General features: G+C 40.3%; 1 protein-coding gene across 12 annotated transcripts in view; it reads left to right on the forward strand.

Annotated features, from left to right (window-relative positions):
* The window catches only part of THRB (thyroid hormone receptor beta), a 294,090-nt gene that overhangs the window by 236,587 nt on the left and 38,806 nt on the right, over positions 1-18,697 (forward strand). Inside the window, exon 1 of one of the 12 annotated variants that reach the window (XM_073333480.2) lies at positions 7,579-7,906. The exons of the other annotated variants lie outside the window; for them this stretch is intronic. Within the exon in view, the coding sequence (XP_073189581.1) occupies positions 7,579-7,906 (328 nt within the window). Of the gene's footprint in view, positions 1-7,578; positions 7,907-18,697 lie in introns of those variants that run through there. 12 annotated transcript variants of the gene reach the window in all.

Below are 18,697 nucleotides of genomic sequence, written 5' to 3' on the forward strand. Positions count from 1 at the left end.
ACAAAAGAAACAAAATGGATATAATTGTATTCAAAGGCCAGGAGATGATAATATTACTTTGTACAACAACACTAGAATTCTGAAATATATTGTAATCCTTCATGCTAAATGTTCAAATGTGCAAAAATGTATTTGACCACATAAATATTTTTCTCCATCAGTGTAGGGAAGGGCCAAAGACATCATAAGACCCTTCCCTATAGTCCTTAGGGGGATCCCCATCGAGTCCTGAATAATTCGTATGCTGTGTGATGTAATCCATATGATCTGGAGGATGGTGTGGATTGCACCCTCAGCAAATTTGCGGATGATACTAAACTAGGAGGAGTGGTAGATACACTGGAGGGCAGGGATAGGATACAGAGGGACCTAGACAAATTGGAGGATTGGGCCAAAAGAAATCTGATGAGGTTCAATAAGGATAAGTGCAGGGTCCTGCACTTAGGACAGAAGAACCCAATGCACAGCTACAGACTAGGGACCGAATGGCTAGGCAGCAGTTCTGCGGAAAAGGACTTCGGGGTGACAGTGGACGAGAAGCTGGATATGAGTCAGCAGTGTGCCCTTGTTGCCAAGAAGGCCAATGGCATTTTGGGATGTATAAGTAGGGGCATAGCGAGCAGATCGAGGGACGTGATCGTTCCCCTCTATTCGACATTGGTGAGGCCTCATCTGGAGTACTGTGTCCAGTTTTGGGCCCCACACTACAAGAAGGATGTGGATAAATTGGAGAGAGTCCAGCGAAGGGCAACAAAAATGATTAGGGGTCTGGAACACATGACTTATGAGGAGAGGCTGAGGGAACTGGGATTATTTAGTCTGCAGAAGAGAAGAATGAGGGGGGATTTGATAGCTGCTTTCAACTACCTGAGAGGTGGTTCCAGAGAGGATGTTTCTAGACTGTTCTCAGTGGTAGAAGAGGACAGGACAAGGAGTAATGGTGTCAAGTTGCAGTGGGGGAGGTTTAGGTTGGATATTAGGAAAAACTTTTTTCACTAGGAGGGTGGTGAAACACTGGAATGCGTTACCTAGGGAGGTGGTAGAATCTCCTTCCTTAGAAGTTTTTAAGGTCAGGCTTGACAAAGCCCTGGCTGGGATGATTTAATTGGGGATTGGTCCTGCTTTGAGCAGGGGGTTGGACTAGATGACCTCCTGAGGTCCCTTCCAACCGTGATATTCTATGATTCTATGATGGTGATTCAGAATGTTTTTAAAAAGAGGGATAGAGGTGTTGTGCAAAGAACTGAGATAACATAGACTATAGCCAGACACATTCAGTTTGCAAACAGTCAAGAGAATATAACTCTTCTGGGGAATAAGGCCCTCAAATAGTAAATTATACTCTACAGGTGTTGAATGTGTTTAATGGCTCTGCTTCTGCATGTGTCAGTGTTCTGGGTTGTCTTGGACACTGTGCTGATGAAATCATTGCCTAAGTAGGAACAATCACAGAAGTGTTTTGTGTTAATGTTTATGTAAGTTATTTTTTGTTGTTTTTATTCATGAATGAAAGAATCCAATATCCATTTAAACCAAAAAACCAAAATGCAGATACAATACACAAAAGAAATGGCTGAAGTAGAAATTGTGTGTGTTGTTTTCAACTCTGCTTCCAGACTCTTCGGGCCCAGTCCTGCGATACTTCCTTAGGTAATTAGTCCCATTCTGGGACCTGAGTGAGGACTGTTGGATCAGGCCCTAAGAGATTCAAATGAAAATGTTTCAGCAACATTTCAGTTCTAATAGTGATGTTAATTTTTGGCACTGTTTTATGATCTGATTTGTTTCCAGGGAAACAAGTGTCTGCAGGACTATCAACCTGAGTTTTATGTCGACAGCTAAAACACTAGCGTATTGCAAGTGGAGACACTCATGCCCCGGTACTTCTTGTCATTTTTTTGGGGTCAAAACAGGCCTTTTCCATTTGGGCCCTTTTTCACACTCTCCCTAGTCTTTTGTGACATGATTTCCTTGTGTTGCGGTAGTTACTCTCAGAAAAACAGTGCATATTCTGTAGCATAAGTATTATTGATATTATTACAAAAAACAAGTAAGATGAGACTTGACCTTAAAATAGAGAGAGACGTCTCTTAACAGAGTTCTCCATATCATGGCCATAGATTCTCTATCCTAGGGGTTATGTATTGGCACCAATCTCTCCATAGTGGTTTTTTATATCAAGTCTATTTATTTTCAGACAAGAAAGTTAAATTAAATGGGTGAGGAAAAGAGATGGGTGAAGGATAATTACTAAGAAGCTGATTGCCTCATTTGTCAAAACAAAATCACAAGGGGAAAGTATCTGCTGTTGAGGGTATTCACCACGTTACAGGATTGGGTTCTCAAGCTTCACCTCACATAGTTCCCTCCTCTCTCTAGGAAGAAGCACCTCATTCTGGAATCCCCAGGGAATTCTAAGTCTTCGTGCGAAATTCTGGCTGCTTCCCTGCAGATCCCAAAGCAGTAATGCATGGAGCCTGGCATGCCACACTGCAGCCTAACCTCCCACTTTTCCGCTTGCTTTTTGCTCCCCTCCATCAGTGTAAGGTTCATCCCGCCCTACAGATATTATACATCAAAAATATTCTGTCCTTTTTTTGATCATGTACCAAGCCCTTCCTTTCAGAGATGGAATCAGAACTGCATCTACCTTGGCACATTTAGGATCCATAATTCCTCACAACTGTAGCTTCACCGGTAGTAGCACCCATGGAGGCTGTAGTGTGGACAAGGCAGCCATTTTTACCACTGTCCCATGGATATTTCTGACTGGTGGTTTAAACACGGTAAGAACCAAACAGTGCCAGATAACTGTGCTTCAGTAAGCGAAAGACAAATTGCCAGGGTCAGACAACCCAGTGGTAAAAATGTCTGAATCCTGTCTACACTACAGCCTCCAAAGTTACGACCACTGGCTGGGTGTGATGGGGTTTACAGACCCCGCACTAAACCAGAGCAAGGCATGGCACAGTATTGGGGTAGGGAGGCCCCACCCTTCGGGGGTTGTGGGGCATGCTCCAGTTGGAGGGATAGTTTAAAAAGGGATGGACAGCCCAGGGAAAGGGCGGAAGGAGCTACAGGGTGCACCAGGAATGAGGCCGGTGCCTGGAGCTTTGGACAGTGTGACTATGACACTGGTAAGAATATGCTGGAAGCAGTGATCCAGATTCCTCCCACCCCCTCCTTTAGAGTTGGGAACCCACGAGAGGCCCCAAAGAGCAGGATGCCCCCATCCCCGGGGCAGACTAAACTGCTGCTACTAAGACTGTGACCACTCCCTAAAGGGAGAGACCCAGCAGGTATGTGACTTGGGATGGACCAACAAGTAGTCTGGACATTAAGCCCTGGGTTGGGACCTGGTGGATCAGGATAACCCGGGTCCCCCTTCCTTATTCCCGACTCCCCTCTATCATGACAGCCCTGAGGAGAAGGGAATCAAGAGGGACTGTTTCTTCCCGTATATGACCTGGCAGGGCCCCCTCCAGAACAGAGAGACTAAAAAGAACTATGGAACCATGGCCTGACCACTTGGCCAGGTGGCTTTTGGACTGACCCACTACACTGGGGAATGCAGGAACTAAATTTGTTGTGTAGATGCAGACCAGTGTGGCCCACAAGTTTCTTTGTTGTCTTGCAAATGAAACCTGGCCTCTCTGGCATGTCAGTCTCTCAGTGCAACAATCTGTTCTCTCTCAGTACAACAATCTGTTCTCTGACTCTAGGTGAGATTTTTCTTCCAATTGCTGGAGCACAGTTTTCAAAAATACATATATGTTATACATTATATATGACAGACCCAATACACAATAGGTAGTGCTAACCACCTAGATGTTGCATAAATCTTCAACAACACGCCTAGTCTTTCAGTTTGAATGGATGCGATTGCTCAGTTCCCCACTCCACACTAAATAAAAGGTTTAATTTCAAGTCTGTATCCCTTAAACTTTATCATATTTATTTTCTAATCTAAATTGGTCTGTTTCTGAACATGTATTGTTCAGGTCTTTCCCCCAAACTCACTTTAAAGAAAAGTGTTGGGGTGAAATCCTGACCCCATTGAAGTCTAAGATGTACTCAGATTGATTTCAGTGAAGCCAGGATTTCACTCTGGGTATATGAATATTGTAACAGTTACCAATGCACCATGTCAGTTAGTTTTCTCCATTTTTAAGAAATAAGTATCTGCTTGTTTTTCCGAGAATAATGAAAAACTTAAATTCCATGCAGATTTAGTCAAAGTAGGATTGACACTTACGTAATCTTTATCTTTACAACTTGCTAAATATAATTTAACTGAGATACACTTGTTAGTCTTTTCAGACTAAAACGTATTACTAACACACGCCTTTACTCAGAAGAGGTAGTAATTGCTTAGGGACAAATGTTGCCTCAGGATCTGAGTGGAGCTCGGATTCAGGCTCACTTTACTTGAAATTACAAAAGCATCTGATGGCAAAATTTATCCTTAACAATCTGTTGATTCTATATCCATGGTATATATGGAATAAAATACACACAATGTTACAGGTCTACCCAAGCTGATAGCAGGAAAGGTGTATTTGAAATGGCTCCTGTACAGACAGTAATAAAACTTTTCTGTCTTGACTAGATAAGCAAAAGACTATTTAAACTCTTTTTTAAAAGGTCAGTTCATGACTTCCTTGTTAGTACCAAACTAAACAGAATTAAATGGATTAGTGATATATGTGGTGATGGTATTTAAAATGACAATATTTTCAAAAAAAAATTAGACTGAACATTTGCTAATAATTAATTTCATAGTTCAGATTATGTCAAGCTTCTAATATATATAATTCGTTATTAAATTAAATAACTGAAGATTTATTCAGGTAAACAGTGCTTGAGACATACCAATGGATAACATTTGGACATTTGAGGAAAAAATATGCGTAGGTACCCTGAACAGTTATTCTGTAGTGTATAGTTTTCATCTTGTTGTGAGCTTTTACATAAATTCACGTTAGGGGTAATGGGAGTTGTGTGTGGCAATCAAAAGAAAATACCCTACTGCATGTATAGAATGGTTTGTTTCTTGGCAATGAGGGTACTGTATTCTCAGTAGATTAAAAGGTGTGTTTGTGTAACACATACAAACTAGTCACAAAGCCTGATATGTTTCATGTGTTTCGGCATAAATAAATAATTGCAAAGTTCTCTGGTCATTTTGTGTCAGTGATATTGTCAAAGAAGGAAACTGTGACAAGTACTAAAATATTTGTGCACTCATATCTGATCTTTACATACAATAAATCATAAAGGAAAAATAGTTCCCAAAATGTTTCCACCAAAATTTTTTTGATTGCTTTCTAATGTACATTTTCAGCTTGAGTTGTGGCCTTGGCTTCTTTTTGGTAAAGATGTTGCTTTTGTTCTCAAGGGCGAAGAGAAACTGGGCTTTTTTTGCCTTTAAAGAAATTAATAATATGGAGGAAAAACATCGAACACAAGCAAATCAACATAGTAATGTGTGGGGCTCACTTTTCAGTACCCTACTTAAAACACCCAAAAGGGGACTGATTTTCAGAAATTGCATCCATCCTTAAAAAAATCAGTCTATTTAAGGTGTCTCAAGTTAGACACCCAAAACCACTCATTAGTTTTGAAAACTTATGGCATAAATTCCAGCTAAATCCAAAATTACAATTGCAAAGTGTTTTTATAAAGCATATTACTGAAAGGTTAATTTTAAATTATATTTTGTTGAGTTTGAGACATTGAAAAACAGAGGACAGAGGTGTATGGTGTTTTGGAACTTATTTCTGAAGTTTTTAGTAAGCATTCCTTGCTCCAAAAGGAGTGTGTTGATGCTTTCCACGATGAGAGTTAACAGGGACAATTTCATTCCTGAAACAACTCTGTTGACTTCAGTTTTTGATTTATAGTTAGAAAAACAAATGTAAAGTAATCAGCGGGTGAAACAGAATGCATCAAATCTTGAGACGTGAAGAGCACCTGCCCTGGCGTCAGTGGGAGTTGATAGTGCTCTGCACTGCTCAGGATTTAGTGCTTTGGCCCATAATAAAATAGGTAAGTTGTGTCTGGAGGAAGAGGGAGTGTTCCTTTATGTACTCTTTAAATCTTTCTAAAATGTTCCATGAAACCAACTAAGGAACAATGTGTCCTCCTCAAGTCCCATTCTTTGGCCTTTCAAGAGTACTTTTTAAGACCCTCGGCCTCATTTCAGCAAGGTAGTTAGGCCCAGGTTTAAGTTCATGGCTGAAGGGGGGCCTTACTTCAGTTCATATTTAAGAGTGGTGAATATTGTTTAACATCAGTGAAACAATAACAGTAAGAAACAGTTTCTTCTTTAGTTAATATTGTTAATATTATTTTTGCTTCTCAATAACAAGAACTTAGTGATCCAATGAATAATACAATCGTGCTCCTGTTCTCACAAACATCTTGCTATATTGTAGCATGCCATTGAAGGAAAATTCTTTGTCTAGGGAAAAATAGAGACAACAGAAATTATTTTTGGTGTAAAGAAAAAGGGGGGAGAGAGATTAGATTAAAATGGGTGTACTAGTACTAGCATTTGAGGTGGTGAATTATTATAAAATCCTATAGTAACTCTGTTTCTGAACTCATGGTGTTACATGTTTATAACTTGAGTGTGTGAATAAAATGACTGGGGAAAGCCTGTAATCACACTCTATTTGCGACCAAATATACATTCAATACTTCATTACTGAAACATGCAAACAAGATGAATGAAATGTAACGGCAAACCAATTAGCTTATTTAAGCAGTATCCTATTTGCTGATCAAGACAAATTATTCTGAAGTTTCCCACCTGTTAAACTCAATAGAAATTACCTACCAAAATCACTGAAGTTTAAAAAAGGCTGCTTTCCTGTAAATGCATTAACAAGCAGCAGGGAGTTCATATATGTGTGTGAGGCGTGGGAGGTTCATGCAGATAATTCTGTAAAACAAAATCAATAAAGCTGATGACAGATCAAGATGCTAAAATTTGTAAAATTAGACTACTGTTTGGGTCAACAACACAGCACTATTGGATTTTCTATGGGTTAATGCTGAAAAACAGGATTATTGATTTTAGGATTTTCAGCATATCCCCTCTTAGGAGGTCTTTATAATGCTTCACACTTAAGTTGACAACTATAGTGACATAACTGTGTCCTTGCCTTAGTAATCATTGTCTAATCATATTGGAAGGGGCTGAAATGGTTTACAAATGATTATTTCTAACAAACAGTTGAGGGGGTTGTCTGGCCATAGCCGCCTTTGTCTGGTGGTCATTGCTACCTGTCTGCCATCTTCCCCAGGAATTACAATCACAGATTAAGACCTTTGACTGTCATAAATCTGCTTCCCAATATGTTTGATTGGCAGGGGAGCTCACAAGGCATCCCAATATAAATAGGATTTTAGCACACAAGGTGCTGCCCCAAAGTAAAACACACTGTTTTGCAATCGACTTTGTTGGCGTTGTTTATTCATTTCTCCTTTCCCATTCCATGTGTATGCATGTCTGTGTGTGCATGCATGCGTGTGTGTGTGAATGTAAAGTAGAAGCTGAGATCGGATAACAAAATGAGCTACTGTATGCAAGAAATATATGAAGTGCATCCTGCTGCTGGTAGCAATTGCTCCATGCAGTCTGCCGATTATTGCACATATATTGAAGATAGTCAGGGTTACAGCAGTTGTGATGCTCAGGTCCTGCACAATAACAACATATCTATGGAACAGGCCTGGGCGGTGAATCAGCCATATACCTGTAGTTACCCTGGAAACGTGTTTAAAAGCGAGTACTCTGGCATGGACATGGCCCTGAATCCGTACAACCAACTTGAATATTTCACAGAAGAAAAAGCTACTTTTTCTCAAGTGCAGTCGCCATCATACTCTCAGAAGAAAGGTAGGGGCAATTTATTTAAATAACCACACAAAAAGATCTGGTTTTGTTTTTTTGTTTTGCTTTAAACTTGCAGTTGCATCCGTTGGCTCAGATACATCTGTGAATGTGAAGGCTGCCTGTTCAAAATTGAAAGCAGCAGCAGGTTGCTAGGTGATTGAAAGATTTTCTGTGAATGATGGGGATTTCCAAGCACTTTTTTCTTAATTGTAAAAGCCATTTTCAAATATATCGCTAGTTCTGTGTATCGCATGCTCATTATGTTCATTTACCGTATTTTATCAGACTTAATGAGAAAGTTTCCCTTGCAAGATGTGTTTACTGTGTGTCCTTCAGTTTGGATGTGCTTCATATTTTCTGGTTATATAAAAATAATTTGTGTTTTTCCTTGACATCTTTAAATGTAAATAGTGTTTAATTACTAAGTAGCTCCATATCAAATAGAATTTGTTGAAACTAGAACTGTAAATGTTCATTAAAAAAATTAATGATTTAATTTAATATAATTGATGTGCTTAAAATGAAAAGCTGAAAAGCATGTAGTTTCTAATTATTTAAGGCAGTAAAGACTGGAAATTCAAGAATAAAAGATAATGCCATAATGATACTTTATTTTCCCCTCCAAAAAGTTGGTCTAATCAAAATGTTTGTAGAATATAATCCAATTGTAATATCCATTCCCCGTCGGGTTAAATCACTGTTCATTTTTAAATTTTCCGTAACATTGCTTTATAGAATTTCCCCTGTTGTTTTTAAATGGATAAAATATGTATAATTTTTCAAAAAGAACCCAGAATATTAGCAACTGTGTGCAAATATTTTAACCTTATGCATTGTATTTGAAGTTAGCTTAAAACTTGATGCAGGCATTTTAGAAATATACATTAAATATATCTGCATTAAGATATATTTCACTTAGTCTAATTAAAGAATATAAGGACAATATCATTTGTATCAACATGGTGCCCTTCAGTTGTTAAGACTTGTGTGCAATTAATCAAAAGCCTAGTGAAGCTGATGTAACTAGCTAGGGAACAGACACTATTTTCTATTTTAAAGTGGCTCTGTAACGAAAAGTAGTCTGTTTCATCTTATTAGGAACACTGAAAACCCTATAGGAAATATTCGTTAGAACTTGGTGCAATAAATCTGTCACTTCAGTAGAAAAAATACCTCTGTACTGTATTTCAAATCTAGGGAAAAAAACCCAAGAGAACGTGATCATATTAAAGATTAAATAGTGCATGTTTTTCTACTTGTAACATTTTAAAGGTCTTTTAAACTAGGTGGTTTTAAGTGATAAATTTGCAACTTTGTTGTAGACTTTGTTCATATCTTTCTCTTTAGCAGTAAGATACTAGTCATGATGAATTTATCATATAAAATAGCGATTTGCCACTGCATGTGTCATTTTACTGTGTTAAAGAATCGTAAGTAATAATTATCTATGTCAAGGCTTAAAACAAGTTGTTTTAGCACACAGACGTGATATTTTTAGTAATCCATGAACAATCTTCCCACCTGTTGGTAGGGCTTAATTTCCGAATATAGTGTAATCATTTTTAAAAACTCCCTTTTCATTGTTTGCAATACATTGCACCGATTTCATCAGAAGTCTCAGAGATTTTCATTGGGAACAGGCTTTCAATCACACTTGAATGTTGGTGCCTGTTGCAAATTGATCATTTACAGAGAACATGCACAGTTTTTATGGATTCTTTAAACCTTGAGCTCAGTGGACAGCAATAAAATATCAAACCTAGTCAAATGCTATGTTTGCCAAACAGAAGAAATCTAAGAAGTTGCAGGCATGTTCGTATTTCTTTTTTATGTGATGCTTTCAGCCAAACTGTCATAAAGTTAACACATCTGTTTATCCTGTCCTGACAACAGAAGGCACAGCACAGGACGTGTGTGTGTCTGTATTAATCCAAAATTGATTTTTTTGTTTGTTAGTGAAGCCTTAGTAATAGCTCATTAGAGCAAAATTAAGACCCAAGGCAGGTGACCTTGAGCAGTCCTTATTGTTGCAACTGAGCTTTCTGTTAGTTCCATGAAATTCCTATTAGTCTCAATAATGTTCATGCTGTTCACTTTGTGTTCTCCAGTAATAAAGCTGTCTGAACTTTTAGTCTTCGGTTTATTTCCTATTAAAAGATTTAAAAAGTTCAAATCCTTCAGATGCTAAAGAAAGCCAATGTTAATAAATGGGTCCCTACTGCCTTCCTTACCTCTTAACCCCTCACAGAGAAATTGAGGGACTCACTAATAAAAATCAAGAACAAAAGGCCCATGTGACATGAGGGATAGTTACTAAAGGAGAATAATAAGTTCTTAGAAAATTAAGCCAAATGATCTAAGACATCAGAAAACACCTTATCCTACTCCTAGCTACCATTGCACACTAACAATCCCATTATTGTCTGTTTTAAATCACAGTCCTTGATGAGACATGTGAATATTAAGGAAAAATTGTGTACATTCCTAAAAATCAGGGGCAGCTGGGTGGTATCTGCTTCCTAGTTTTTGTGGCAGTCAGTAACTTCTGTACTGTGCTGCACATTATTGAAAGATGGCAGCACATTATTCTGAGAAATTATTGTTTGTATGTTGGTCGTGCTTAGAGGCCACAACCCGATGTAACAGGCAAGGCAGACACAGACACAATAACTTGCTCTGCTTCTGTCTGAAGTAGCTATTTTTAGCCATTAGAAGAGAGAGCTGAGTGCTCTTCGCAAAAGGGCCGTAACCTGCAAAACTGTATTCCCTCTAGCAGTTTCACTGACTTCAGTGGACTACTCACATAAAGTAAAGCTTTGCGAGATCAGGCCTTTGAGGCATAGTTGAGAATAAAACACCAGTCAGCTGATTTCAAGTTTTCTGTTCCATGGACTTCAACCTTAGTACAGCCCGATGAAGGGGGCCAACATAAGGTCTTCCTTATCATTTAAGCCTTGCATAGGGGCTACATGACTGTCAGGCAGCTGAGTTCCTAGACAGGGGTGTCCATGTACCATCTCTGCACCAGCCTTGCATAGGCCAGTGAGGAGAAATGCATTGGGGCAGGTAGGGATGAGCCAGTTGAGGGGCCATAGAAAATATGTTTATACAAGTCCAGAAGCCCCAGTATCCAATGAAACTGGTCTGAAGAAACTGTGTATGCAATTGCTGCCTGTAGGTTGAAACAGGGGATGGGACTGCAGAACAGCCCCTTCTCTGAATCTAGGTTTGGGGTTGGATTTCATCTCCCCAGCTGCATAAAGCTCATGTACTTGGGTGAAATCCTGGCATCAGAGATATTGGTGGCAAAACTCCCATTATTTTCAATGGGGCCAGGGTTTCATACTCAGACTTTATGCATGTGGAGTAAATTTCAGCATGTGAGTCAAAATTATGCATGTCAATAAAGGTTTGCAAGCTGGGACTCTCTGAGTCCAAGGTCAGATGGTGACAAAACATTCAACCTATCTGTGTCTCAGTTTCCCCATCTTTACAATCGGGTTAAAGTCCATATTTGCAAAACTCTTTAGTATTGTGGGATCAGAGGTGCTGTGTATTTTTAAAGTATTATTCTTATTATTTCTCTTTATACCTTTTCTGCCAATTTGCATGCAACTAAAAGTGCATACAGTGTAGTTGTCACAGGATACCAGTTAATTAGTCCAAACTGAGTTCCTAACAGTGTGAAGGTCATTGGGTTATTTTCTGAATCACCAAGAAAATGTGACGTAGAGAATTATTTGTCAAAATGTCTCCTTAGAAGAGCAATATAATATAATTTAATTAATTAACATACAATTAACAAAACAGTAAATAGAGACCGATCATTTTGTCATCTCTGGCCTTTGCAATAAAACAACTGCCTGCACTTTAGCTGTCATCTTCAGGGCTTACAAAAAATAGGTGTTCCTGGCTCGAGTGAGTAATATAGGGATGATTGTGATCAGAAAAGGGGCATCTTTGCAACTGAACAGATCAGTGTGCATTTGGAGTCATAGCTGCTTGATTTTTTTGCAGTGACAAAAAAAAGTTTTGATTACCTTTTACCACCGTTACCTAGCAGAACCAAAAGAGCTTTGGGAGAGCAAAAGGGATTCTACATTTGCCTTGCACATCACCAGCAAAATTGTTAACTAAGTGTACAATTTTCAAAAGCACCTAAGTGACTTAAGATACTGTTTCATTCACTTTCAGTGAAACTTAGGCTCCTAAGTCACTTCTGAAAATACGACATAGGCTCCCAAGTCACTTAGATGTTTCTCTGAAAATTGTACCTTAAGTCCCAAATGCAGAATTATTGGTAATGAGGCCCAAGTAACAAAGAACATGGCTTGACTTTCTAGCATTATTTACACTAGCACATTCTGTATCTATAGTTAGCAACAGATACAATTGCTTGAATGCTGGCAGCAGTTTAAGTGATTAGTGCAGATAGGGCTAAACTGTTCCATGTCAAGAACATTTGCTCAAACTGTGATATTATCGATAAAGGTGCTGAGCCCAGCCTAAGTGTTTAGGGCTAGCCCTTGTGAAAAAAAAGTCACATCTTTACTTGTAAACTGAGCACAGTTGGAATCACTGTAAAGAAAATAAACAGTGGGCCCTGAAATGGCATCTTTGCAGAGTCGCTTACCAGAATTTAGTCATACTGTGAGACAAAGAATAATGTAAAGAAAAGTCAAAAACGCAGGCCAGAAAGCTGATCAGCTGTCCAGGGAAGTGTGAATTTGTTTAATAACATTTTCTCTACTTCAGTGCTTTACAAAACATGAAGCACTTTTTCTCAAAGATAACTTTTGAATAAATGAGGAAGAGAAAACAGACAGTTTTGGAGAGTCCCAGTCAAAACTGATCAAACAAAAAACTGGAGATAAATAATAATAATCCATAGTATCTTTTCCCATTTTTCAGATGGGAAACATTTGGGACAGAAAGATGAAGTGACTTGCCTATTGTAATACAGCAATTCAGTGCCCATAACAGAATAGAACTCAATTTCCCTGGCTCACAGCCCTGTGCCTTATCCCATGCAAATCTCAAGAGATTATATATAATATGCATTTGCACACACACACAACCTCTCTCTGCATTTGGTTGATTCTGGTCACTTTTTTATAATTGTCGGGTGTTAAAATGTTAGTGTCAGATTGAATCATCAGAACATTAATGTAAATTTATCTTTCAGGTTTGATACAGTACAAAATAGGTCAATATAGTAAGACATTTTCTTTCTTCATTTTCACAGTACAATGCAGTGTGTGTCAGTACTATCTTAGGGACAAGTCCCAGAACACTTATATTAATGAGAAGCCCTTTCTTATGCAATTAGTCCTAGTGGGGGAAGTAAGGATATGCTTAGGGCCCTACCAAATTCATGGCTATGAAAAACGCATCACAGCCAGTGAAATCTGGTCTTTTGTGTGCTTTTACCCTATATTATACAGGTTTTATGGGGGGAGTCCAGTGTTTCTCAAATTGGGGATCCTGACCCAAAAGGGAGTTGCGGGGGGGGGGGGTCATAAGGTTATTTTAGGGGGCACTGTATTGCCACCCTTACTTTTGTGCTGACTTCAGAGCTAGGCAGCTGAAGAGCGGCGGCTGTTGACCAGGTGCCCAGCTCTGAAGGCAGCATCCCACCAGCAGCAGAGCAGAAGTAAGGGGGGCTACACCATACCATGCCACCCTTACTTCTGTGCTGCTGCCTTCAGAGCTGGGAGGCTGGACAGTGGCAGCTGCTGACTAAGGGCCCAGCTCTGCAGGCAGCAGTGCAGAAGTAAGGGTGGCAATGCCATACCATGCCATCCTTCCTTCTGCGCTGCTGCTGGCGGTGGCTCTGCCTTCAGAGCTGGGCTCCTGGCCAGCAGCTGCCACTCTCAAGCTGCCCAGCTCTGAAGGCAGCGCCGTCGCGAGCAGCAACAAAGAAGTAAGGATAGCAGTACCGCAACCCCCTCTCCAAAAACCTTGTGACCTTTTTGGGCCAGGACCCCTAAAATTACAACACTGTGAAATTTCAGATTTAAATAGCTGAAATCATGAAATTTATGATTTTTAAAATCCTATGACCATGAAGTTTACCCAAATGGACTATGAATTTGGTAGGGCCCTACATATGCTGTAGCACATTGATACAATGAAAATGCACTAAAATACTAATCTTGTTAAAAACGGATCTCTTTTCCTGTGCAAAGGCTAAAATGGGTTTTTCTGCTTGTAAGCCACGAATCTAAGATGGCTCTTTTGCAGCAGCAAGAATGTAACAGTAAACAACGATTGGTACGTAGGAATTATTTTTTCAGATCTATGTCACACATCCCACTCTTCTGTTGCGAAAGTGGTCATAGAGTTTTTCTGAATTGCAGTTTATTAGCTAGCCTAATATTAAAGCATCTGACATATTTGTCAGCAGAGTGGGAGGCTCAAACCTGAAGGCCTGGTGCCCCCACAACTTGAGAAGTTCTTAACTTTTATTATAACTGAAGTTTATTCTTTGACTCTCTCAAAATGGGTTTCCAATTTCTCTGGAGTACAGAAACATTTAGAAAAGATATATTTTCCCCAGCAAGAGTTCAGGGGCATTTTATGGAAGGGGGGGAGGCATTTTCTTTTGATTAGGAGATTGATCCTATGAGGTTCTGAGTGCCTTTCATGGAGCATAAAGCTCTGTGAGCTCCCAATGGCTGTAAGTGGACGTTGAAGACAATTGGCCTTTCACAGGAGGCATTCTGCACCTTGTGAGATTGGTCCCATAATATTAAGACCATTGCACTTAAAAGCTGCAGGACAATCTAACAGTCTATAAAACAGACAATTCCACCCACATAGAGCTGACTAAGCAGAAACAGACCACCTGCCAACAGATGTATATTTGAAAAGCAGGGCACGGCCAAAATGTATAGGCAATAAGATCCTCCTGGGTTTTCTGAGTGGTTGTAGACAGGTTTTGCTAAAGTATTTTTGAGTTTTCTTTCTTTATTCTTTTTCCTGACTGTATTTGAGGGAGTGGCAAGAATAGCAAGCTGTTATCTGTTCCATTTCCCCTCAACCTTGAAAGAATATCATGGGCCAGGAGTGCTGCTGCAAGTTGTCAGCTCTTCAGATTATGCTACACGTGTAGCATTCAAAGACAGACCACAAAGTATGACAGCATGGGTCATCCTCCATAGATCAACAGATCTGATTCTCTTTCAGCAATGCCAGAAGCTGGGAATGAGTGACAGGGAATGGATCACTTGATGATTACCTGTTCTGTTCATTCCCTCTGAAGCACGTGGCATTGGCCACTGTCGGAAGACAGGATACTGGGCTAGATGGACCTTTGATCTGACCCAGTATGGCCGCTCTTATGGATGATAGCCATTTTACAGGTAGTGTGTCCTATGAGAAGTAAACTTTTCCTGCCATATCTGTAGAAAGATGCTATAGGGAAAAACTCAATTTGTTCAGGTATTATGGATTGAAGACATGATTGCACGTAGTGGATTATGACACACATTCCTCCAAGGTAAGGGCAACTATTCTGTTGAGCATTTAGTCTTGCCAAGAGGGTAAGATTAGTCAGACTGGCAGGTGGTAGGCTGGAAGGCAACGGAGTTATCTTTTAGACTGCAAGAGAAATACCAGACATATGACAGGTCAAGGTCATTAACATTTATTTGTGAGCTCCCATTCAGAACAAAGGTTTTCGGTTGGGTATTAAGGTGAACAATGTCAATTGTACTGGATGGATACATGGAGAACAATGAGGAGCAGACACCAAGAGGAATGCAGCATGCTGTGTCTGTCAGATGAGGTTGCCAGGCTCACAGTACACCGGGGTTGAAATGACCAGGGAATAAAGTTGGTTAATATTATACCTTGCAGTGATATAGATGTTGCTTTCATTACAAATTTCTTAGTGCTGGATGGCTCCAGCTCGACTGTTGAACACAGATTCTGACTAAGGAATGCAAAAATAATCAAGGTTTGAGACTGCAAACTTCACTGAGGACTCTGCATTGGCTGGGATATGCTGGTGGCAGAACACCTGGGTTATCCTGTCCAGACAATGTCTGCTTCTCCAACGTTGGAAATTATATTTTCAGCCAGGGACAAGTCTCCATCTACCATTCGTCTGTCTCTTTCCTGGCAGCTGCTGCTGGGAGGGAATGGAAGAGGAGTCTGCTTCTTTATCCCTTCCTGAAATTCAGTTTAAGTTATTTGGGTTATTTTTCCCTGGGAATAAATCTAATGCCATTCTACTGCTGCCCACAGTTTTCCCAAGCAGCAGCACTGTGCAGTAACGCATAATTTCCATGCTGCTGACAGAGTTAGAGTAGAAGCAATTAATTTCTCTCTCTTGCTGCTTGATCCAGCTACAAGCAATAGCAAAAAGCACGGGGGCTGTTGTTGGAAAACAACACTTCATTGATTTATGCTCAGATCACAGTTGGAAGGTTATCATCACACCCATAATGGCTAGAAACGTATTTTTGTAATAAAAACTTAGATTTATAGGAATTCATTAAGTAGGTCCCCTCATTCCCTTTGGCTAGATTCCTGCCTACTTGGAGCATGTGGATTTTTTTAAAACACTGCTCAGGGCCCTGTTTCTTCCTCCCCAGTAACTGGTGGGCCAATAAGTTTCTGGGAGAAAGGTTAAAAGCCAAATAAGAAAATGAATATGATTCTCAGATTTTTTGAATACAAAGATTTTGGAGCAGAAATATAAAAAAGAGAGTTTATCGCTTTCACTTCTCCAAAAGTTCAATCCACACAAGTGCCTGCGATAAGAATTCTCTGCCAATATTTCTTATTGACTTAGTAGAAGAGCAGCGCCAGCCCTAACTGCAGAATTCACAGAATTGTAGACTAGGAGCATAATCCTGCAAAGTGCTGAGCACCCCATTTCACATTTTAAATTAATGAGAGTAGAGGGCACTTAGCACATCAGAGGGTCTGGTTATACTTGTCTATGATCAGTACACTGAACACTTAATATTGGGTGCAAACAATCCATCTTACTTTGGACTGTTCTCACATTCAATATTGCCATTTTTATTTTCTAAACTGGAGTGTGTCTTTAGGGCCATGGGCTTGCAGTTCATTTGCCTTCTTGCCATGTAAAAAAAAGTTTGCTCTGATCCTTAAAAGTGGGGAATTCCAAGGCAGAGAAGGATAACAAGAATGGTCGCTTATCTGCCCTAATATATACATTTATATAAGGAGCAATTTCAAACAGGTAGCCTTGCATAGGGGAACTCTCTGCCAGCTCTGCGTCCTCCTGGTCTAGCCCACCATGATGTATGTGGAGGCAGGTGTGAGTGGGAGGAGGAGTGGTGGAACAGAGCTCCATTATTTTTAATCTTTCACTGGAAGAAGCTCCATTAGGAATCTGTGGTATAAATTAGAATGCACTCCCAGCTGCTCTTGCCGTCTCTGAGGCAGGCAGCCAGAGATCAAGAAACTATGATGAGCTTTGTATGTGCAGCTTGGACACAGTGAGAATGATGGCCTAAACCTAAATACTTGTCAATTTACTAGGTCCCTTGGGACCTGTTACTTTCAACAGTGTCTTCCTAATGTAAGGTATTGGTAACTTCCTCAAATTCCACACTCCAAGTGGCACATCAGTAACCCCAAGTTGTCCTGGGGCTGGCCAGAAACTCTCGAACACCCTCATTTGGTCTATCTCCACTCAATATGCCTTCAGTTTAGTCCTACTTCCCATCCTGATCCCATTCTTCTCAGGACAGATCCCTTCTCGTTCTCCTAAAGTCATCTTTCAAAGGGAAGTTTTAGTTTCTAGTTCATTTCTCTACTTCTGGGGCTTGCCCCTCTGATGCGTTAGGCACAAGAAACCAACAGCAGTCCACCTTGTAGCATAGCCCCAGTAGCTGCCTTTTATTGGTTTTATGATTATTGTTTATTATTTGCCTTGTGGTGGTCTGCTGAGTCCCCGCTCAGGTTTGAGGCCCTATTGGTCTGAGGGTACCTCCACACAGTAGCTGGGAGGACTAAAGCCCAGCCTGGGTAAACATACACGTGCTAGGGCCTACAATACCGGTGTGGCTGTGGTGGCACAGGCGGTGGCTCGGGCTAGCTGCCCATATATACACCCAGGGGATCAGGTGAGTTTGCACTGGGGCAGCTAGCCGAAGCAGCTGCCCATGCCACCATGGCCACACTGCTATTTTTAGTGCGCTAGCTCGAGGAGAACTAGCGCTTGTCCGGGAGTTACACCTCCCGGCGGCTATGGAGCCATACCCTGAGTTTTGTATGAACACACAAAGTGACACAGCCCCTGCCTCGAAGTGCTTACAGTCTAGTCTAAGACAAAACACCACAAAGAGGCTCAACAACCAAGTGGAAGGGGTCATGTTTACAGACGTCTCCATCCAAAAGAATCCCTCTAATTGCATTTGTTTTTCAGTTTTATTGACTGGTTTTGGTAACAACCCAGCCTTAAAAATGCCCAGTACAGGAAAGATTTTTAAAAAGATATATTTACAAACCTTAACATTAGAAATAATCCTGCCTTCTAAAAACCAGGGCAACCACTTCAATACCAGGCATTAGTAAACTAGTAAACGTTCTGTTCAGTTTCTCCTTTTCTCCTATAGGTGGCACCAGTATCTTCTCAAGCAGGGGCTCTTCAACGGGGATCCTATAGAGCAGTGCTTTTCAGTGATTTACAGACCGTGGGGGTCCGCAGACTGTGTCTAAGGGGTCCATAAGCAGTTGTCATTAACATTAAACAGTGGTTTTCAATCTGCGGTCCAGGGACTCTGCGGATTATGTCTAAGATTTCAAAAGGGG

The sequence above is a fragment of the Lepidochelys kempii genome, chromosome 2 (assembly GCF_965140285.1).
Source record: "Lepidochelys kempii isolate rLepKem1 chromosome 2, rLepKem1.hap1, whole genome shotgun sequence".
In the NCBI taxonomy this organism is placed as follows: Eukaryota; Metazoa; Chordata; order Testudines; family Cheloniidae; genus Lepidochelys; species Lepidochelys kempii.